Source organism: Cuculus canorus, chromosome 34, assembly GCF_017976375.1.
Source record: "Cuculus canorus isolate bCucCan1 chromosome 34, bCucCan1.pri, whole genome shotgun sequence".
NCBI classification, from domain to species: domain Eukaryota; kingdom Metazoa; phylum Chordata; class Aves; order Cuculiformes; family Cuculidae; genus Cuculus; species Cuculus canorus.
The window spans coordinates 250,043-272,280 of NC_071434.1; the positions used below are offsets into that span (position 1 = coordinate 250,043).

Consider the following 22,238-nt stretch of genomic DNA (forward strand, 5'->3'; position numbering starts at 1 on the left):
TACCGGAAGTTCCCTTGACAGCGGCCGAGCCAAACCCGGAAGCCGTACCGGAAGTGCCTACTGGGTCTCAGCCCACGAGACCGGAAGCGGCGGGCTCAGACCGGAAGTGGCGGCGGCGGCGGCTCCGGGATGAGGCGCTGGAGCCCCGCGGCGTGGCCCGAGGCGCTGAAGGCGCGGGCGGCGCGGTACGCGCTGGAGCGATCGCTCGGGCCCTTCCTGGAGGAGCGGCTGCGCCTCGAGCAGCTCAGCCTCGACCTGCGCGGCGGCACCGGCTGCCTGCGGCACCTGCGGCTGCGGGCACAGGTGCGGGGCCCGGTCTGGGGGGATGAGACCCGGTCTGGGGGCGCTGAGCCCCGGTCTGGGGGTGCTGGGACCCGGTCTGGGGGGATGAGACCCGGTCTGGGGGCGCTGAGCCCCGGTCTGGGGGGGCTGAGTCCCGGTCTGGGGGCGCTGAGCCCCGGTCTGGGGGTGCTGGGACCCGGTCTGGGGGGCTGAGTCCCGGTCTGGGGGCGCTGGGACCCGGTCTGGGCAGATTGAGATCCAGTTATGGGGTGCTGAGTCCCGATCTGGGGGTGCTGGGACCCGATCTGGGGGGGCTGAGTCCCGATCTGTGGGTGCTGAGTCCCGGTCTGGGAGGGCTGAGTCCCGATCTGGGGGTGCTGAGTCCCGGTCTGGGGTGCTGGGACCCGATTTGGGGGGGCTGAGTCCCGGTCTGGGGGTGCTGAGCCCCGATCTGGGCAGATTGAGATCCAGTTATGGGGTGCTGAGTCCCGATCTGGGAGCGCTGAGTCCCGATCTGGGAGGGCTGAGCCCCGGTCTGGGGGGGCTGAGTCCCAATCTGGGGGTGCTGGGACCCGATCTGGGGGGGCTGAGTCCCGGTCTGGGAGGGCTGAGCCCCGGTTTGGGGGCGCTGAGTCCCGATCTGGGGGTGCTGAGCCTCGGTCTGGGCAGATTGAGATCCAGTTATGGGGTGCTGAGTCCCGATCTGGGGGGGCTGAGCCTCGGTCTGGGGGTGCTGAGTCCCGATCTGGGGGTGCTGAGTCCCGATCTGGGGGGGCTGAGTCCCAATCTGGGGGTGCTGAGCCCCGGTCTGGGCAGGTTGAGATCCAGTTATGGGGTGCTGGGACCCGATTTGGGGTGCTGAGTCCCGATCTGGGAGGGCTGAGCCCCGGTCTGGGGGTGCTGAGACCCGATCTGGGGGTGCTGGGCCCCGGTCTGGGGGTGCTGAGCCCCGATCTGGGGGTGCTGAGTCCCGATCTGGGGGCGCTGAGACCCGATCTGGGGGCGCTGGGGCCCGATCTGGGGGTGCTGAGACCCGATCTGGGGTGCTGGGGCCCGATCTGGGGGTGCTGAGTCCCGATCTGGGGGGGCTGAGTCCTGATCTGTGGGGGCTGGGACCCGATCTGGGGTGCTGGGACCCGATCTGGGGGCGCTGAGCCCCGGTCTGGGGGGCTGAGTCCCGATCTGGGGGTGCTGAGACCCGATCTGGGGGGCTGAGTCCCGATCTGGGGGTGCTGAGTCCCTATCTGGGGGTGCTGGGACCCGATTTGGGGGGCTGAGTCCCGATCTGGGGGCGCTGAGCCCCGATCTGGGGGTGCTGAGTCCCGATCTGGGGGCGCTGAGACCCGATCTGGGGGTGCTGGGGCCCGATCTGGGGGTGCTGAGACCCGATCTGGGGTGCTGGGGCCCGATCTGGGGGTGCTGAGTCCCGATCTGGGGGGGCTGAGTCCCGATCTGTGGGGGCTGGGACCCGATCTGGGGTGCTGGGACCCGATCTGGGGGTGCTGGGACCCGGTCTGGGGGTGCTGGGACCCGATCTGGGGTGCTGGGACCCGATCTGGGGGTGCTGAGCCCCGGTCTGGGGGTGCTGGGACCCGATTTGGGGTACTGAGTCCCGATCTGGGGGTGCTGAGTCCCGGTCTGGGGGTGCCGAGTCCCGCTTTGGGCAGATTGAGATCCAGTTATGGGGCACTGAGTCCCAATCTGGGGTGTTGGGGGTCCCTATTTTGGGGGTGTGTTTCCCGTTTTAGGGGGGTCCCATTTTGTGGGGTGTGTCTCATTTTTGGGGTGCTGCCCCCCTATTTCCCCTCCCTACACACCGGATGTGAGCCTGGAGGCTCCTGCTTTGGGGTCTCCTGGTTTGGGGTCTCCTGGTTTGGGGTCTCCTGGGTTTTGGGGCTCCTGGTTTGGGGGTGTCCTGACTTCAGGGGGGGCCCATTTTAGGGGGGTGTCTTTCAATTTTGGGGGTATCTCTCATTTTTGGGGTGCTGCCCCCCTATTTCCCCTCCCTACACACCGGATGTGAGCCTGGAGGCTCCTGCTTTGGGGTCTCCTGGTTTGGGGTCTCCTGGGTTTTGGGGCTCCTGATTTGGGGGTGTCCTGACTTCAAGGGGTCCCTATTTTGGGGGTGTGTTTCCCGTTTTAGGGGGGGGTCCCGTTTTGTGGGGTATCTCTCATTTTCGGGGTGCTGCCCCCCCTGTTTCCCCTCCGCACACACCGGATGCGACCCTGGAGGCTCCTGCTTTGGGGTGTCCTTGTTCAGACCTTCCTGGGTTTTGGGGCTCCTGGTTTGGGGGTGTCCTGACTTCAGGGGGGCCCCATTTTAGGGGGGTGTCTCTCAATTTTGGGGGTATCTCTCATTTTTGGGGTGCTGCCCCCCCTGTTTCCCCTCCGCACACACCGGATGCGACCCTGGAGGCTCCCGCTCTGGGCTCTCCTGGGTTTGGGGGTGCCCCTCATTTTCGGGGTGCTGCCCCCCCCTTTTCCCCCCGCAGGCGTTGGACGCGGTGCTGCGGGCGCCGCTGGAGCTGCGCGAGGGCTGCGTGGGAGCCGTGTGGGTGTCGGTGCCGTGGGCGGCGCTCAGCGCCCGTCCCTGCAGCGTGCGGCTCTGCGGGCTGCGCCTCGCCCTGCGCCCCCGTCAGTCGCCCCCCGGGGTGCCCCCCCGTCACCCCCGTGTCACCCCCCTGTGTCCCCCCATTACCCCCCGGGACTCCCTGTCACCCCCATGTCCCCCGTCACCCCCCGGGACCCCCCATCACCCCCATTTCCCATGTCACCCCCATGTCCCCCCGTCACCCCCAGGACCTCCCATCACCCCCCCCCGTGTCCCCCCGTCTCCCCCATGTCCCCCCGTCACCCCTGTGTCGCCCTGTCACCCCCTCGTGTCCCCCCATCTCCCCCATGTCACCCCCTGTCACCCCTCCGTATCCCCCCGTCACCCCCAGTCCCATGTCACCCCCCCGTCATCCCCCATGTCCCCCCATTACCCCCCCGGGTCCCCCCGTCACCCCCCGTGTCACCCCCTGTCACCCCCGGGACCCCCTGTCACCCCCGTTTCCCATGTCACCCCCGTGTCCCCCCGTCACCCCCCGTGTTCCCCCGTCACCCCCCGGGACCCCCCATCACCCCCCGTGTCCCCCTGTCACCCCCATGTCCCCCCATCACCCCCATTTCCCATGTCACCCCCATGTCCCCCCATCACCCCCCGTGTCCCCTCATCACCCCCATGTCACCCCCTGTCACCCCCCATGTCCCCCGGTCACCCCCCATGTACCACTGTCACCCCCCATGTCCCCCTGTCACCCCCATGTCCCCCGTCACCCCCCATGTCCCCCCGTCACCTCCGTGTCCCCCATGTCCCCCTGTCACCCCCCGGGACCCCCTGTCACCCCCATTTCCCATGTCACTCCCATTTCCCATGTCACCCCCATGTCTCCCTGTCACCCCCCATGTCCCCCAGTCACCCCCCCATGTCCCCCTGTCACCCCCATGTCCCCCTGTCACTCCCCAGGACCCCTTGTCACCCCACATGTCCCCATGTCACCCCCATGTACCCCCATCACCCCCCTGTGTCCCCCTGCCTCCCCCATGTCCCCCCGTGTCCCCCCGTCACCCCCCCCATGTCCCCCCGTCACCCCCTCGTGTCCCCCCATCACCCCCCGGGACCCCCCGTCACCCCTATGTCCCCCCATCACCCCCATGTCCCCCTGTCACTCCCGGGACCCCGTCACCCCATGTCCCCCATCACCCCCCCATGTCACCCCCCCATGTCCCGCTGTCACCCCCCCAATCTCTATCCTTATCAACGCCCCCCAGTTGTCACCCCTTTTTGTCACCCCTTCTCATGTCCTTTGCGCCCCCCCCAGTTAATTGAGGGGGGTCCCACTCCCCCTGTCGTCGTCCCCCAATCCCTGTGTGCCCCCCCAAATCCGCCCGGCAATTGGGGGGGGGATCCCAGTCCCCGTGGTGCCCCCCCCAATCCCTGTGTGTCCCCCACTCCCCCCAGGACAGCCGGGGGGTCCCGATGCCGCTGCCCCCCCCGCGGAGCCGCAGGAGCCGGGCCGGGCGCCCCCCCCAGAATCGCCCCCCCTGGAAGGGCTGGAGGCGTTGGCCCTCACCATCGACTCAGGTTGGGGGGCTGGGAGTGATTTGGGGGGGCACACGGGGGGTTTGGGGGGGCTGTGAGTGATTTGGGGGTGCACCCGGGGGGTTTGGGGGGGGCTGGGAGTGATTTGGGGGGAAACCCAGGCGGTCTGGGGGGGCTAGGAGTGATTTAGGGGGACACCCAGGGGTTGGGGGGGCTGGGAGTGATTTGAGGGGGCACCTGGGGGGTTTGGGGGGGGCTAGGAGTGATTTGGGGGAGCGCCCGGGGGGTTTGGGGGGGGGAGCTGAGTGGTTTTGGGGGGCACCCAGGGGGCTGAGTGGATTGGGGGGGGTCCCAGTGGTTTGGGGGGGCTTGGGGGGGTGGTTAGTGGTTTGGGGGGGCCTGGGGGGGGGTCTGAGGGGTTTGGGGGGGACCCAGGGGGACTGGGGGGGGGGGTGTCTGAGGGTTGAGGGGGGTTATTTTTGGGGGGGGGGTGGGGAGGTCAGGAGGTGTTTGGGAGAGTCTGGGGGGGTTTAGGGGGTGTCTGAGGGGTCTGGGGGGGGCTCTAAGGGTCTGGGGGGGCTCTAAGGGTTTGGGGGGGCTCTAAGGGTTTTGGGGGGGCCACGTGTGACACCCCTTTCCCCCCCCCAGTGCTGCGGCGGCTGCGGGTGGAGCTGGAGGACGCGGTGCTGGTGGTGGAGCTGCCGGGGGGGAACGTGGAGCTGCGGCTGCCGAGGTTTGGGGGGGGGCACAAAGGGGGGGTACGGGGGGGCCATAGGGGGGCTGTGGGGGGGGGCTGGAGCTGTGGAGGCTGAGGGGGGGGCACAGGGGGGCTGGGGGGGGTCTCATGGGTGGGTTTGGGGGGGCACAGGGGCTTTGGGGGGGGGTCTGGGGGTGTAGCAGCCCTTTTGGGGGGTTGGGGGGGGGCGTTCAGGGTGTTGGGGGGGGGGTTTGAAGGGCCCCCCCGTTTCTAAACGTGCTTTGTCTCTCTTTGCCCCCCTCCCAGGGTGGAATATGAGGATGAGGGGGGGCCGGAGGTGGGGCCCCCCCCGGTGCTGCTGAAGGGGCTGCGGCTCTGGGACCCCACAGTGTGCTGGGAGGAGCTGCCCCCCCCCGGGGAGACGGTACGGAACCCCCAAAACCCCCCCTGAAACCGTCCCAAAATCCCCCCTGGGGAGATGGTATGGACCCCCCAAAACCCCCCCCCGGGGAGACGGTATGGACCCCCCAAAACCCCCCCAATACCCCCTCGGGGAGACGGTACGGAACCCCCAAAACCCCCCCCCGGGGAGCCGGTATGGACCCCCCAATACCCCCACCAAACCCCCCCCAAAGCCCCCCCCAGGGAGCCGGTATGGACCCCCCCAAAACCCCCCCGAAACCCCCCCCCCAGGGAGCCGGTACGGACCCCCAAAACCCGCCCCGAAACCCCCCCAATACCCCCCCTGGGGAGCCGGTACAGACCCCCCAAAACCCCCCCAATAACCCCCCCCCAAAACCCCCCGATAACCCCCCCAAACCCCCCCCGGGGAGCCGGTATGGACCCCCCAAAACCCCCCCAATAACCCCCCCCCCGAAACCCCCCAATACCCCCCTCGGGCGTCAGTATGGACGCCCCAAAACCCCCCCAATAACCCTTCTCCCAGTGCCCCTCTGGCTGCTCCGTGCCCCCCCCATGCCCCGTCCCCCCCATTTCTGCTCCCCCCCCGATTTTGACCCCCCCTTTTCCACCCCCCCCCCCCCAGGCGCCCCCCCCCGTGCGTGTGGGGTTCAGCCCGGGACCCTCTCAGCTCTCGCTGCGCATCAAACACAACGCAGCGCTGCCCGGACCCACGGTGGGGGGGCACCCATGGGTGCTGGGGGGGAAACTGGGGGTGCTGGGGGGGGCCCGGGGGCGCTGGGGGCTCCCGGGGGTGCTGGGGGGGAGACTGGGGGTGCGGAGGGGGGTCCCATGGGTGCTGGGGGTGCTGGGGGGGGTCCCATGGGTGCTGGGGGGGAGACTGGGGGTGCTGAGGGGGTCCCATGGGTGCTGGGGGGGCCGGGGGGGTCCCATAGGTGCTGGAGGGGGGGCCTGGGGGTCCTGAGGGGGTCCCATGGGTGCTGAGGGGGGGCCTGGGGGTGCTGGGGGGGTCCCGGGGGTGCTGGGGGGGAGACTGGGGGTGCTGGGAGGGTCCTATGGGTGCTGAGGGTGTGCTGAGGGGGGTCCCAGGGGTGCTGGGGGGGTCCCATGGGTGCTGGCGGGGTGCTGGGGGGGGCTTGGGGGTGCTGGGGGGGAAACTGGGGGTGCTGGGGGGGTCCCATGGGTGCTGAGGGGGGACCCATGGGCGCTGAGGGGGTGCTGAGGGCTGCTGGGGGGGAAACTGGGGGTGCTGAGGGTGTCCCATGGGTGCTGGAGGGGTCCCATGGGTGCTGAGGGGGTGCTGGGGGGGAAACTGGGGGTGCTGGGGGGGGACCTGGGGGTGCTGGGAGGGTCCCATGGGTGCTGGGGGGGTCCCGGGGATGCTGGGAGGGGGGGGTCCCATGAGTGTTTGGGGGTGTTCTTGGGGTCCCGGGGGTGCTGGGGGGGTCCCGTGGGGGCACCCATGGGTGCTGGGTTTGGGGGTGCTGAGCTGTGGCACAGGTGGAGGCGGAGGGTAAAGGGGGGGCCCTGCACCTGGCGCTGCCCCCCCCACTGCTGGGGGCCCTGCGGGCGCTGCTGGGGACCCCCGACCCCCCCGGTGAGTGACCCCCGAGACCCCAAAACCTGGGGCCCGGGGGGGGGTAATTTGGGGGGTCGGGGGAGGTATTTTTGGGGTCTGGGGGGGCTGCCTTTGGGGTCGAGGGGGGCTGGTTTTGAGGTGGGGGCATTTTTGGGGGTTCAGGGGGGGCCTTTTGGAGCCCAGAGGGGCGATTTTGGGAGGTGGGGGCTGTTTTGGGGGGGGGTATTTTTGGGGTGCGGGGGGGGTCCTTTTTGAGTCCAGAGGGGCTTTTTTTTTGGGGGGGGGGGGTTGTTTGGGGGGGGTATTTCTGGCGTCTGGGGGGGCTGTTTTGGGGTGCGGGGGTAATTTTTACGGTCTGGGGGGGCTGTATTTGTATTTTGGGGGGGGGTGGATTTTGGGGATCTGGGGGGGCTGTTTTTGAGGTGCCCCCCCCTCCTCTCGCAGAGCCGCCCCCCCCCGCCCGGTGCCGCCCCCTCGGCCCCCAAGACCTGGAGCTGATCGAGAGGGAATTGGGGCGCTGCCTGCGGGGGGGGCGCCCCCCCAGCCTCCCCCCGGCCCAACCTGGCGAAGGTGAGGGGTTGGGGGGGGTCATTGGGGGGGGCCGAGCGGGTGGGAGAGGGTCACTGGGGAAGGGGGGGAGAGATTTGGGGGGGGCCAAGGGGGTGGGGGGGGCACTGGGGGGGTCGTTGGGTGCTGGGGGGGGGTCATGGGTGCTTTGGGGGGGCACTGGGGGGGGTCATTGGGTGTTGGGGGGGTCATAGGTGCTTTGGGGGGGGCACTGGGTGCTTTGGGGGGGCACTGGGGGGGTCTTGGGCGCTTTAGGGGGGGCACTGGGGGGGGTCATTGGGTGCCGGGGGAGGTCATAGGTGCTTTAGGGGGGGCACTGGGTGCTTGGGGGGGGCACTGGGGGTGTCATTGGGTGTTGGGGGGGTCATGGGCGCTTTAGGGGGGGCACTGGGGGGGTCATTGGGTCCTGGGGGGGTCATAGGTGCTTTGGGGGGGCACAGGGTGCTTGGGGGGGGCACTGGGGGGGTCATAGGTGCTTTAGGGGGGGCACTGAGTGTTTGGGGGGGTACTGGGGGGCTCATAAGTGCTTTGGGGGGGGCAGTGGGTGCTTTGGGGGGGCACTGGGGGGGTCATGGGCGCTTTAGGGGGGGCACTGGGGGGGTCATGGGCGCTTTAGGGGGGGCATTGGGTGCTTTGGGGGGGCACTGGGGGGTCATTGGGTGCTGGGGGGGTCATGGGCGCTTTAGGGGGGGCACTGGGGGGGTCAGAGGTGCTTTAGGGGGGGCACTGGGTTTTTGGGGGGGCACTGGGGGGGTCGTTGGGTGCTGGGGGGGTCATGGGTGCTTTAGGGGGGGCACTGATGGGGGTCATTGGGTGCTGGGGGGGTCATGGGTGCTTTGGGGGGGCACTGGGTTCTTGGGGGGGCACTGGGGGGGTCATGGGCGCTTTAGGGGGGGCAGTGGGGGGGTCATGGGCGCTTTAGGGGGGCACTGGGGGGGGTCATTGGGTGCTGGGGGGGTCATGGGTGCTTTGGGGGGGCACTGGGGGGGTCTTGGGTGCTTTAGGGGGGCACTGGGGGGGTCATTGGGTGCTGGGGGGGTCATAGGTGCTTTGGGGGGGCACTGGGGGGGTCACAGGTGCTTTAGGGGGGCACTGGGTGCTTTGGGGGGGCACTGGGGGGGTCATTGGGTGCTGGGGGGGTCATGGGTGCTTTAGGGGGGGCATTGGGTGCTTGGGGGGGCACTGGGGGGGTCATGGGCGCTTTAGGGGGGTCATTGGGTGCGGGGGGGGTCATGGGTGCTTTAGGGGGGGCACTGGGGGGGTCATTGGGTGCTTTAGGGGTGTCATTGGGTGCTGGGGGGGTTCCTGATGTGTGTGTGTGTCCCCCACTTTCAGAGCTCTTCTACTCCATGACGGGGTCACTGGGGGGGGACAGCGCGGCCCCCCCCGAGGGCAGCCCCCCCGCCAGCCCCCCCCCGAGCCCCGCTGTGAGTCGGGGGGGACATTGGGGGTCCGGGGGGGGATTTGGGGGGGGTGGGAGGGACATTGGGGGTCCAAGGGGGGATTTGGGGGGGGTGGGGGGGGCATTGGGGGTCCGGGAGGGGGTGGAAAGGGGGGATTTGGGGGGTGGGGGGGTCTGGGGGGGGCACTGAGGGTGTTGAGGGGGTGATAGGTAGGAAGGGGGGGGGGATTGGGGGGGGTCTTGGGGGTGGGGGGGTATTGAGGGGGGCTGGCTGCGGGGGGGGGGGCTTTGGGGTGTTTTGGGGGGGAGAGGGCCAATATTGACCCCCCCCCCCCCCCCAATTCCAGGGCAGCCCACGGCCGCCCCCCCCTCACAGCTCTGCCCCCCCCGGTGAGAAATGGGGGGGTTTGGGGGGGGGGGGGCCCTCATTCCTGGGAGGTTTGGGGGGGTCCCAGTATTCGGGGGGGGGGGGGGGTGTCTTAGTCCCCTGGGTCTGTTTTGGGGGGGTCCTCCTATTCTGGGGGGGGTCAATAATTCGGGGGGGGGTCTCAGACCCCGGGGTGCATTATTGGGGGGGGTCCCTGTAATTTGGGGGGGCTCTTGAACCCCTGAGTCTTTTATTGGGGTGTTTGGGGGGGTCCCTGTAACTTTGGGGGTGTCTTTGCCTCTTGGATTCTTTTTGGGGGGTCTCGGGGGTGTCTCTATAATTTGGGGGGGGGTCTTTGCCTTTTGGATTCCTTTTGGGGGGTCCCTATAATTTTGGGGGGGGGTCTTTGCTCCTTGGATTCCTTTTGGGGGGGTCTCAGGGGGGTCCCTATAATTTGGGGGGGCTCTTGAACCCCTGAGTCCTTTATTGGGGCTGTTTGGGGGGGGTCCCTGTAATTTTTTTTGGGGGGGTCTTTGCCCCTTGGATTCCTTTTGGGGGTGTTCGGGGGGGGTCGAGGTGTTCTTTAAGTGTGATTTTTGGGGGGGTCTCATTCCCGCTCCCCCAAATGACGCTTCCTCCCCCCCCAGGATGGGGCCCCCCCGGGCGGGGGGGTCTGCGGGTGCGGGTGACGCTGGGGACGGTGACGTTGGTGCTGCCCGAGGGGGGGGCGCCGCCCCCCGATACCTACGAGTGCCTTTGGGGGGGCCCCTGCGGCCACTGCCCCCCCCTCGACAAAGAGCATGGGCTGCCCGGCCCCCACCTCAGGTACAGAGCCCCCCAAATCCCTTTGGGACCCCCCAAATCCCTTTGTCTCCCCAATATCCCTTTGTGTCCCCCCACATCCCTTTGTGCACCCCCATATCCCTTTGTGCCCCCCATATGCCTTTGTGCCCCCCCATCCCTTTGTGCCCCCCATCCCTTTGTGCACCCCCAAATCCCTTTGTGCCCCCTCAAATCCCTTTGTGCCCCCCCACATCCCTTTGTGCCCCCCCATCCCTTTGTGCCCCCCCAAATTCCTTTGTGCCCCCCCACATCCCTTTGTGCCCCCCCATCCCTTTGTGCCCCCTCAAATCCCTTTGTGCACCCCCATATCCTTTTGTGCCCCCCCACATCCCTTTGTGCACCCCCATATCCTTTTGTGCCCCCTCAAATCCCTTTGTGTCCCCCCACATCCCTTTGCCCCCCCACGTCCCCTGTGCCCCCAAAATCCCCTCTCCTGAACCCCTAAACACCCCATTCTGAGATTAAGAGGTGGGGGGGACCCCAAAATCCCTCCCATGAACCCCTAAACATCCAATTCTGAGATTAAGAGGTGGAGAGGGACCCCAAAATCCACCCCCACACACCCCTAAACGCCCAATTCTGAGATTAAGAGTTGGAGAGGGACCCCAAAATCCCTCTCTGCGCCCCTAAACACCCAATTCTGAGATTAAGACGTGGGGGGACCCCAAAATCTACCCCCACACACTCCTAAACACCCAATTCTGAAATTAAGAGGTGAGGGGACCCCAAAATCGCCCTCCCTGCGCCCCTAAACACCCAATTCTGAGATGAAGAGGTGGAGGGGACCCCAAAATCCACCCCCACACACCCCTAAACACCCAATTCCGAGATTAAGAGGTGGAGAGGACCCCAAAATCCCCCTCCCTGAACACCCAATTCTGAGATTAAGAGGTGGGGGGGGACCCCAGAATCCTATCCCTGGGGGGGTGGGGGTGTCATCAGACAGTGCGTTAACCCCTTCCCTCCCGCAGGCTGAGCGCGGGGGGGGCGCAGGCGTGGCTGGAGTTGGGGGGCGCGGGGGGGCCGCGGGGGGAGCTGTCGCTCGCCCGTCTGGAGCTGCTGGAGGAGCTGCCGGCGCCGGGGGGGGGGCAAACACCGGCTCAAGGTGGGGGTACGGGGGGGTACGGGGGGGTACGGGGGGGTACGGGGGATGGGGGGTATTGGGGGGTACGGAGAGAAGGGGGAATTGGGGGTTACGGAGGGGTATTGGGGGGGATGGAGGAAGGAGGGTATTGGGGGTACGGGGTGGGTATTGGGGGGTATGGAGGGAGGGGGATTTGGGGGCTACGGAGGGAGGGGGGATTTGGGGGTACAGAGGGGGTATTGGGGGTACAGAGGGAGGAGGGATTTGGGGGGTATGGAGAGAGGGGAGTATTGGGGGGGATGGAGGGAGGGGGTATTGGGGGGTACGGAGGGGTATTGGGGGGTACAGAGGGAGGGGGGTATTGGGGGTACAGAGAGAGAGGGTATTGGGGGTACAGAGGGGTATTGGGGGTACAGAGGAAGGGGGGATTTGGGGGTACGGAGGGAGGGGAGTATTGGGGGTACGGAGGGAGGGGGTATTGGGGGGGTACGGAGGGGTATTGGGGGGTACGGAGGGAGGGGAGTATTGGGGGGGATGGAGGAAGGGGGTATTGGGGGGGTACAGAGGAGTATTGGGGGGTACGGAGGGAGGGGGGTATCGGGGGGAATGGAGGGAGGGGAGTATTGGGGGGTACGGGGGGGGTATTGGGGGGGAATGGAGGAAGGGGGGATTGGGGGTACGGAGGGAGGGGGTATTGGGGGTACAGAGAGAGAGGGGTATTGGGGGTACAGAGGGATTGGGGGTACGGAGGGAGGGGGGATTTGGGGGGTACGGAGAGAGGGGGTATCGGGGGGTATTGGGGGTCTTGAGGGGGTGGATAGAAAGGGGGGGTTGGGGGGGTCTTTGGGGTGAGGGACACGGAGAGGACATTAAGAAGAGGTTTGGGGGGGCAGAAGGGGGGGATTGGGGTGAGTTGGGTGCGTGGGGCGGAGCTATAGGAAGGGGCGTGGTTATGGGGGATAGGCGTGGCCAACGGTGAAGGGGTGTGGCTAAAGGAGAGATGGGCAGTGCCAAAGGCGGGAAGGGGCGTGGCCAGCGGGAGGAGGTGTGGTCAATAGGATGGGGGCGTGGCCAAGGAGAGCACGTGGTCGTGGAAAGGGGGCGTGGCCAAACGGATGGGACTTGAGTTGCTCCTTGTGGGCGGAGCCTCTGGGGTGGGCGTGGCCGTTAACCCCTTCCTCCCCTCCGCAGGTGCTGTCGTTCCCGCCGGGCGCCGTCCCCCAGCCCTGCCTGCGCCTGCGCTGCGGCCCCCCTGCAGCCCCCCTGGAGCCCCCCCAGCGGGTGAGTGGGGGCGGGGGGGCCCCAATGCCCCCCTGCATTGCAAACAGGGGACCCCAAAACCCAGAGGACCCGATCCCGACCCCCTAAGTCCTCCCCAGGGCCCCCCCCATCCCTCCCGACCCTCGTTTTTTACCTCCTGCCCCCCCCCCAACCCCCCAGTTTCCACTCCCTAAACTCAGAGCCCCCCTATTTTTCACCCCCCAAGTCCCCCCCTGATGCCCCCCCCCCCCCCCCCCAGGCCCTCTTTACCCCCCTCACCTCCACTTTTTCACCCCCTAAGCCCCCCCCAGCGCCCTTCCCACCCCCCAGGACCCCCCCCAAACCTCCCCCGGACCCCCATTTTTCAGGCCCATAGGGCGTTCCCCTGCCCCCAGGCGCCCCCTCCCCGTCCCCCCTGACCCCCATTTCCCTCCCCAGGCCCCCAACCCGCGGGAGGTGGCGCTGGAGCTGCGTCCCTTCGAGGCTGAGTTGGATCTGGGGCTGATGGAGCGGCTCGGCCCCGCGCTCGCCCCACTGATCGCCCCCCGCGGCCCCCCTGGCAGAGCCCGGGCCGAGGTGAGGGGAGGAAAGGGTTAAAGAGGGGATGGGGGGGGGATTGCGGGAGGAGAGGAGGGGGGAAAGGGGGAGGAGGAGGAGCAAAGAGGGAAAGAAAGGGTTAAAGAGGGAGGGATTAGCGGAGAGGAAAGGGTTAAAGAGAGGGAGATTAAAGGAAGGAAAGGGTTAAACAGGGAGGGGTTCATGGGGAGGTGGTTAGAAGTGGGCGTGGCCTTAGGGAGGAAGGGGCGTGGTTTAAAAGGGGCGTGGTTTATGGGCATAGGCTATGGTCTGATGGGAGGGGGCGTGGCCTGAGGTGAATTCAGGGGTCCCCATCGGTTTGGGGGGGTCCCTATAGGGCTTGGGGGGGTCCCAGGTTTGGGGGGGAGATTCCTATGGGTTTGGGGGGGTCCCTATAGGGTTTGGGGGGGGTCCCTATAGGGTTTGGGGGGGTCCCAGGGTTGGGGTGGAGATTCCTATGGGTTTGGGGGGGTCCCTATAGGGTTTGGGGGGGGGTCCCAGGTTTGGGGGGGAGATTCCTATGGGTTTGGGGGGGTCCCTATAGGGTTTGGGGGGGTCCCAGGTTTGGGGGGGAGATTCCTATGGGTTTGGGGGGGTCCCTATAGGGTTTGGGGGGGTCCCAGGTTTGGGGGGGAGATTCTTATGGGTTTGGGGGGGTCCCTATAGGGTTTGGGGGGGTCCCAGGTTTGGGGGGGAGATTCCTATGGGTTTGGGGGGGTCCCTATAGGGTTTGGGGGGGTCCCAGGTTTGGGGGGGAGATTCCTATGGGTTTGGGGGGGTCCCTATAGGGTTTGGGGGGGTTCCCAGGTTTGGGGGGGAGATTCCTATGGGTTTGGGGGGGTCCCTATAGGGTTTGGGGGGTCCCAGGTTTGGGGGGGAGATTCCCATGGGTTTGGGGGGGTCCCTATAGGGTTTGGGGGGGGGTCCCAGGTTTGGGGGGGAGATTCCTATGGGTTTGGGGGGGTCCCTATAGGGTTTGGGGGGGTCCCAGGTTTGGGGGGGAGATTCCTATGGGTTTGGGGGGGTCCCTATAGGGTTTGGGGGGGTCCCAGGTTTGGGGGGGAGATTCCTATGGGTTTGGGGGGGGTCCCTATAGGGTTTGGGGGGGGTCCCAGGTTTGGGGGGGAGATTCCTATGGGTTTGGGGGGGGTCCCTATAGGGTTGGGGGGGGGTCCCAGGTTTGGGGGGGAGATTCCTATGGGTTTGGGGGGGTCCCTATAGGGTTTGGGGGGGTCCGCGTAGAGTTGAGGAGGGGGGTCTGAGGTTTGGGGTTCCCTATGGATTTTGGGGGGGTCCTATAAGGGGTTGGGGGGGGTGTCTGTGGAATTTGGGGGGTCCGTATGGATTTTGCCCCCCCCCCAGCCGCCATGGCCGCAGTTTCGGGGGGCCGCGGGGGGGGCGGTTCTGCGGCTCCGTCTCCCCCGTGTGGACCTGCGCCCCCCCCCCAACCGCGAGCCCCCCCCACGCCTGCGCCCCGAAAGCCTCCGCTTCGAACTTGGGGCGCCTCGAGTTCGGGGGGGGCCCGGGGGGGGCGTCCTGACCTGCGACAGCGTCAATGGTGAGGAGGGGGGGCAAAAAGGGGGGGTAAAAGGAGGGGGGGGGGGGCAAAAGGGGGGGGGAGGGGGGTATAAGGAGGTTTGGGGGGGGCTAAAGGGGGGCCAAAAGGGGGGGGAAGGGGGTATAAGGAGGTTTGGGGGGGCAAAAGGGGGAGAAAGGGGAGCTGGGGGGGCACTGGGGGGGAAAATAAGGGGGAGAAAGGGGATATGGAATTTGGGGGGGCTATGGGGGGGGCAGGTTTCCCCCCGTATTTTGGGGGGTGCAAATCCTTTATTTGCCTTTGGGGGGGGGTGGGGTTGTTTTTTACCTCCTTTTAGGCCTCACGGGGGGGTCAAAGGGTGAGTTGGGGGGGGGGGGGAAAGGGGGAGCTGACCCTGCTGTGCCCCCCCCCCCCATGTGCACCCCCTCTTTTGCGTTCCCCCCACAGTGATTTATGAAGCGGAGGACATGGGGGGGGCCGTTCACTGCCTGCGTGTGGAACCCGGGGGGGCGCGCGAGCTGCCCAGGTGGGGGGGGGCAAATTGGGGGGGTATTGGGGTGCGGGGGGGGTAAATGGGGGGGTTAATGGGGGGTAAATGGGGGTTATTGGGGTCTGAGGGGGGTAAATGGGGGTTATTGGGGTCTGGGGGGGTAAATGGGGGGGTTATTGGGGGGTAAATGGGGGTTATTGGGGTCTAAGGGCGGGTAAATGGGGGTTATTGGGGGACAAATGGGGGTTATTGGGGTCTGGGGGGTAAATGGGGGTTATTGGGGTCTGGGGGGGTAAATGGGGGTTATTGGGGTGTAAGGGGGTAAATGGGGGTTATTGGGGGGTAAATGGGGTTATTGGGGTCCGGGGGGGGTAAATGGGGGTTATTGGGGGGTAAATGGGGATTATTGGGGTCTAAGGGGGGGTAAATGGGGGTTATTGGGGTCAGGGGGGGTAAATGGGGGTTATTGGGGTCTGTGGGGTAAATGGGGGTTATTGGGGTATGGGGGTGTAAATGGGGGGTTAATGGGGGGTAAATGGGGGTTATTGGGGGACAAATGGGGGTTATTGGGGTCTGGGGGGGCCCTTGGGGGGGTTAATGGGGGTTCTTTGCTCTGGGATGGGGTAAAAGTGGGGGGGATTTGATTCTGAGAGGGGTAAAATTGGGGGTGCGTTCCCCCCCCCCTCATTTTGCCCCCCACTTTCCCCCAGGCTGGAGGTGACGTTCCCCCCCCCCAATTCGAGGCCCCCCCCCGGGCCCCCCCCCACCCCTTTCTCTGCTCGGAGAAGTCTCTACGAGAGTCACGAGGTGGGGGGGGGGGAGGCAGTTTGGGGTCCCCCCCTTTCGTATTGGGGGGTCCCTGAGGGGTTTTGGGGGTGTCCTTAGATTTGGGGGGGGTCACACCTTGGTTTTGGGGAGGACACACCCCTGGATTTTTGGGGGGTGTCCCTGGATTTTGGGGGGGGGGACTGAGAGGTTTGGGAGGGCCTGAGGGGTTTGGTGGGGGGGGCAGTGGATTTTGGGGGGGTCCCTATGGATTTTGGGGGGGTCCCTATGGATTTTGGGGTGTCACTATGGATTTGGGGGGGTCACTATATTTTGAGGAGGTTCCTATGGGGTTTTGGGGGGTCCTTGGAGTTTGCCCCCCCCCCCCCAACCCAATTGGTGCCATTGGAGCCGGTGGTGTTGGGGGGGGAGGGTAGTAGGTTTTGGGGGGTTCCTATGGATTTGGGGGTTTCCTATGGATTTGGGGGGGTCCCTATGGATTGTGGGGCCCCCCCTTTTCCAGCTGGTGCTGCCGGGGAGCCCCGAGGAGCTGGAGGCCTTTGTTGGGGGGGCCCTGGGGGGGGCGCCCTGCAGCCTGCGCCTCACCCTGCCCCGAGCCCACCTGCGCCTGCGCCCCCCCGAGCTGGGGCAGCGCCTCTACAACAGGTACCGCCCCATAGCGACCCCCAAGTGGGGTCTGGGGGTCACCCACTGCCCCACAGCGACCCCCAAGTGGGGTTTGGGGGGGACATGGGGTCACCCAGTGCCCCATAGCGACCCCCAGGTGGGGTCTGGGGGGGACGTGGGGTCACCCAGTGCCCCATAGCGACCCCCAAGTGGGGTCTGGGGGGGACGTGGGGTCACCCAGTGCCCCACAGCGACCCCCAAGTGGGGTTTGGGGGGGACACGGGGTCACCCAGTGCCCCATAGCGACCCCCAGGTGGGGTCTGGGGGGGACGTGGGGTCACCCAGTGCCCCACAGCGACCCCCAAGTGGGGTTTGTGGGGGACGTGGGGTCACCCAGTGCCCCACAGCGACCCCCAAGTGGGGTTTCGGGGTCACCCAGTGCCCTACAGCGACCCCCAAGTGGGGTTTCGGGGTCACCCAGTGCTCCATAGCGACCCCCAAGTGGGGTTTGGGGGGGACACGGGGTCACCCAGTGCCCCATAGCGACCCCCAAGTGGGGTGTGGGGGGGACACAGGGTCACCCAGTGCCCCATAGCGACCCCCAAGTGGGGTTTGGGGGGGACACGGGATCACCCAGTGCCCCATAGTGACCCCCAAGTGGGGTTTGGGGGGAACACGGGGTCACCCAGTGCCCCATAGCGACCCCCAAGTGGGGTGTGGGGGGAACACGGGGTCACCCACTGCCCCATAGCGACCCCCAAGTGGGGTTTGGGGGGGACGTGGGGTCACCCAGTGCCCCATAGCGACCCCCAAGTGGGGTTTGGGGGTCACCCAGTGCCCTATAGCGACCCCCAAGTGGGGTTTGGGGGGACACGGGGTCACCCAGTGCCCCATAGTGACCCCCAAGTGGGGTCTGGGGGGGACGTGGGGTCACCCAGTGCCCCATAGCGACCCCCAAGTGGGGTTTGGGGGTCACCCAGTGCCCTATAGCGACCCCCAAGTGGGGTTTGGGGGGACACGTGACCCCTCTCTGCCCCATAGTGACCCCCAAGTTTCCTCCTTCCCCCCCCCCCCCCGCAGGATCAACAACGATCTCCTGCTGTGGGAGCCCGATAGCCCCGCCCATTGGTTTAGCCACGCCCCCTCCACAAGCCCCGCCCCCTCGACCGAGCGCAGCCAATCCGAACCCGAGGCCTCGCCGGGAAGCCACGCCCCTTCTTCATCAGACCACGCCCCATCCTCTGGCCACGCCCCCTCGGACGCTTTCAAGCCCTGCAAGTCAGCGCTGGGCACTGGTAAGCAGAGGGGGGGGGGGCACAGGTTTTTGGGGTGCAGGGACCCCCAAATCCGCCCGCCTTGGGTCCCTCCTGGGGTTTTGGGGTGCGGAGGGGTCTGGGCAAGGGGTCCCCCAGGTTTTGGGGGGCTGAGACCCCCACATTTGTATATTAGGGTCCATTTTTGTGGGGTGCAGGGAGGTCTGAGTATGGGAGTCCCCCACTTTTTGGTGTGCGGGAACCCCCAAATCCACCCCCCTCTGTTCCCCCGCGGGGTTTTGGGGTGCAGAGGGGTCTGGGCAAGGGGTTCCCCCTATATTTGGTGTCCCCCCTATTTTCGGGGTCCCCTCCTGACCCCCTTTTTCTCCTCACAGACTCAGAGGAAGAAGAAGAAGAGGAGGAGGAGGAAGAGGAGGATGAAGGCGCCGGGGGGGGCCCCGAAGAAGAGGAGGATTTGGGGGGGCCCCCCCCGGACCCCCAAAGCGGCGTCGCCGTCCTCGTCACTGTCCTGCGCGGCCGCATCACCGCCGACTGCCCCCCCGCGGTGAGGACCCCTCCGGCCAAGACCCCCCCCCAAGACCAAGGACCCCCCCAAAGACCCCCCAAAATCCATGGACCCCCCAAAGACCCCCCAAAACCCAGGGACCCCCCCCAAACCAAGGCCCCCCAATAACATTGGGGTCCCCTCCTTTTCCCACGGGGGGGGGTATTTTGGGGGGAAGGGTGTCAAGGGGCTGATATTGGGGTGTCCCCCACTCGGGGGGGGTCTTCCTGGTTTTGGGGGGGTCCCTGGGTTTGGGGGGGTCTTTAGGGGGGTGTCTTCCTGGTTTTGGGGGGGTCCCTGGGTTTTGGGGGGCCTTTAGGGGGGGTCTTCCTGGTTTTATGGGGGTTCCCTGGTTTTGGGGGGGTCTTTAGGGGGAGTCTTCCTGGTTTTGGGGGTTCCCTGGGTTTGGGGGGGGGGTTTGGGGGGTCCCTGGGTTTCCTGTTTTTTGGGGGGGGGGGTGTCAAGGGGCTGATATTGGGGTGTCCCCCACTCAGGGGGGTGCGTTTTGGGGGGGGTCTCTTTGGGTTGTGGGGGGGGTCACAGGGTGACATTGGGGGGGGTCCTGTGGGGGGGGGTGGTGTCAGGAGGTGCCATTGGGGTCCCCAAAGGGGGTTGTATTTTTGGGGTGACATTGGGGTGTCCCCCCCAGGGGGGTGTGTTTTGGGGGGGGGGTCTCTTTGGGTTGTGGGGGGGGTCCTTTGTGGGGGGGGGTGGTGTCAGGAGGTGCCATTGGGGTCCCCAAAGGGGGCGGTATTTTTGGGGTGACATTGGGGTGTCCCCCCAGGGGGGGTCGCGGTTGGTGCTGGAGGTGGGGGGGGGGCGGCTTTGCCTCCTCCCCCGCCCGGGGGGGCGATGGGGACGATTCTGCGCCTGCGTCGAGGGGGGGGACGTCCGCCTCTACCACGGTACGGGGGGGGGGGACCCCGAAAATGGGGGGGGACCCCAAAAATGGGGGGGGGTAAAAGTGGAGGAATGGAGACTAAAATGGGGGGCAAAGGTGGGGGGGGGTAAAAGGGGAGGGGGGTAAGATGAGGGGGGCAAAAAAATGGGGGGGGGGGGGAAATGGGGATGGGGGGTCCCTAATTGGGGGGGGGTCATTAATTGGGGGGGTCCTGGGGTTTTAATGGGGGGGTCGTTAATTGAGGGGGGTCTCTAATTGGGGGGGTCATTAATTGGGGGGGGTCCTGGGGTTTTAATGGGGGGGTCTCTAATTGGGGGGGGGGGTCTCTAATTGGGGGGGTCCTGGGGCTTTAATGGGGGGGGTCTCTAATGGGGGGGGTCTCTAATTGGGGGGTCTCTAATTGGGGGCTCCTGGGGCTTTAATGGGGGGGGGCTTTAATGGGGGGGTCTCTAATTGGGGGGGGTCCTGGGGCTTTAACGGGGGGGTCTCTAATGGGGGGGTCTCTAATTGGGGGGGTCCTGGGGCTTTAACAGGGGGTCTCTAATTAGGGGGGCTCTCTAATTGGGGGGGGTCTCTAATTGGGGGGGGTCTCTAATTGGGGGGGTCTCTAATTGGGGGCTCCTGGGGCTTTAACGGGGGCTCCGGGGGGTTCCTGGTTTTGGGGTGTCCCTGCCTATGCCCCCCCAGGGCCGGTGCCCGAGGCTGAGGAGGGGTCCCCGGAGGTGCCGGGGGAGGGGCCGCCCCCCCCCCCCCCGCTGCTGCCGACGCTGCTGCCCTGGACGGAGCCCGCGCCCCCCCCCGGGGACCCCCCCGGGACCCCCCGAATGCTCACCGTGGCCGTGGGGAGCCGCCTGCCCCCCCCCGGGGACACCAGGGTGAGGGGGGGCCAAAACGGGGGGCGGGGGGGGGGGCAAAATGGGGGGGGGGTAAAAATGGGGGGGAATGGGGGGGCAAAATGGGGGGGGGGTAAAAATGGGGGGGGGAATGGGGGGGGCAATGGGGGGTAAAAATGGGGGGGAATGGGGGGTAAAAATGGGGGGGGGGTAAAAATGGGGGGGGGTAAAAATGGGGGGGAATGGGGGGTAAAAATGGGGGGGGGCCTTACTGGGGGGTCTCTAATTGGGGTGTTTCTAACTTGGGGGGTCTCTAATTGGGGGGGTCTTTGACTGGGGGCCTCTAATTGGGGGGTCTCTAGTTGGGGGGGTCTCTAAGAGGGGGTCTCTAATGGGGGGGGCTTTAATGGGGGGGTCTCTAATTGGGGGGTCTCTAATTGGGGGGGTCTCTAATTGGGGGTATCTCTAATTGGGGGGTCTCTAATTGGGGGTCTCTAATTGGGGGGGTCTCAAATTGGGGGGTCTCTAATTGGGGGGGTCTCTAATGGGGGGTCTCTAATTGGGGTGCTTTAATGGGGGGGTCTCTAATTGGGGGGGTCTCTAATTGGGGGGTCTCTAATTGGGGGTCTCTAATTGGGGGGGTCTCTAATTGGGGGGTCTCTAAGGGGGGGTCTCTAATTGGGGGGGGCTTTAATGGGGGGTCTCTAATTGGGGGGGCTTTAATGGGGGGGGTCTCTAATTGGGGGGTCTCTAATTGGGGGGTCTCTAATTGGGGGGGGTCTCTAAGGGGGGGTCTCTAATTGGGGGGTCTCTAAATGGGGGGTCTTTAAGTGGGGGTTTCTAATATAGGGGTCTCTAATTGGGGGGGTCTCTATCTGGGGGTGTCTCTAACGGGGGTCTCTGGGGTGTCTCTAATTGGGGGTGTCTCTAACGGGGGGTCTCTAATTGGGGTGTCTCTATCTGGGGGTGTCTCTATCTTGGGGTGTCTCTAATTGGGGGTGTCTCTATCTTGGGGTGCCTCTAACGGGGGTCCCCGCAGGTGCTGGAGGTGTCGTTGGCGCTCCAGGGGGGGCTCCTACAGCACCGCCCCGAACCCCCCGGGCAGGAGTGGTACCGGCAGGTGGGGGGCGGTTTGGGGGCGCACACTTTGGGGGGGCCCTGAGGGGCCCAGTTTGGGCGTTCACGGTTTGGGTTCCCAGTTTGGGGGTCCCAGATTAGGGGGTTCCTAGTTTGAAGGGTTCCCAGTTTGGGGGTCCCAGTTTGAGGGTTCCCAGTTTGGGGGGTTCCCAGTTTGGGGGGTTCCTGTTTGGGGGGTTCCCAGTTTGGGGTCCCAGTTTGGGGCTCTCCCAGTTTGGGGGGTTCCAGTTTGGGGTCTCTCCCAGTTTGGGGGTTCCCAGTTTGGGGTCTCTCCCAGTTTGGGGGTTCCCAGTTTGGGGTCTCTCCCAGTTTGGAGTTCCAGTTTGGGGGCTCCCAGTTTGGGGTCCCAGTTTGGGTGGGTTCCCAGTTTGAGGGTCCCAGTTTGGGAGGTTCCCAGTTTGGGGGGGTTCCTGTTTGGGGGGGTTCCCAGTTTGAGGGGTTCCCAGTTTGGGGTTCCAGTTTGAGGGGTTCCCAGTTTGGGGTCTCTCCCAGTTTGGGGGGTTCCAGTTTGGGGGTTCCCAGTTTGGGGGGGTTCGAGTTTGAGGGGGTCCCAGTTTGGGGTTCCAGTTTGAAGGGTTCCCAGTTTGGGGGGTCCCTGTGGTTCCCAGTTTGAGGGGTTCCCAGTTTGAGGTTCCCAGTTTGGGGGGGTTCCTGTTTGGGGGGTTCGAGTTTGAGGGGTTCCCAGTTTGGGGGCTTCCCAGTTTGGGGTTCCAGTTTGGGGGGTTCCAGTTTGAGGGGGTCACAGTTTGGGGGGTTCCCAGTTTGGGGGGTTCCAGTTTGGGGGGTCCCTGTGGTTCCCAGTTTGAGGGGTTCCCAGTTTGGGGTTCCAGTTTGGGGGGGTTCCCAGTTTGGGGGGTTCCAGTTTGGGGGGGTTCCCAGTTTGAGGGGTTCCCAGTTTGGGGTTCCCAGTTTGAAGGGTTTCCAGTTTGAGGGGTTCCCAGTTTGGGGTTCCCAGTTTGAAGGGTTTCA

The 22,238-nt window shown here is 66.1% G+C and overlaps 1 protein-coding gene across 1 annotated transcript; it reads left to right on the forward strand.

Moving 5' to 3' along the window:
- The first annotated feature begins 50 nt into the window (after positions 1-50).
- On the forward strand, positions 51-19,843 carry ATG2A (autophagy related 2A). The gene is made up of 20 exons (XM_054052450.1): positions 51-303; positions 2,775-2,916; positions 4,286-4,408; positions 5,015-5,099; positions 5,370-5,487; positions 6,109-6,198; positions 6,984-7,080; positions 7,507-7,632; positions 10,046-10,223; positions 11,213-11,372; positions 12,472-12,606; positions 13,024-13,161; positions 14,524-14,719; positions 15,146-15,224; positions 15,899-15,995; positions 16,477-16,619; positions 17,661-17,875; positions 18,229-18,398; positions 19,183-19,303; positions 19,833-19,843. Exons 1-20 carry the CDS (start codon positions 130-132, stop codon positions 19,841-19,843), a joined length of 2,598 nt encoding a protein of 865 aa, XP_053908425.1. The 5' UTR covers positions 51-129.
- The last annotated feature ends 2,395 nt before the right edge of the window (positions 19,844-22,238 follow it).

What these genes read in the sequence shown, in the direction of transcription:
- ATG2A (XM_054052450.1), top strand. Translation starts at nt 130, where the DNA reads ATGAGGCGCTGGAGCCCCGCGGCGTGGCCCGAGGCGCTGAAGGCGCGG. An exon ending in GTACGGGGGGGTACGGGGGG is followed by an intron (nt 11,373 to 12,471) that starts GTACGGGGGGGT and finishes TTGTGGGCGGAG; the next exon opens with CCTCTGGGGTGGGCGTGGCC. An exon ending in GGGGCGCGCGAGCTGCCCAG is followed by an intron (nt 15,225 to 15,898) that starts GTGGGGGGGGGC and finishes ACTTTCCCCCAG; the next exon opens with GCTGGAGGTGACGTTCCCCC.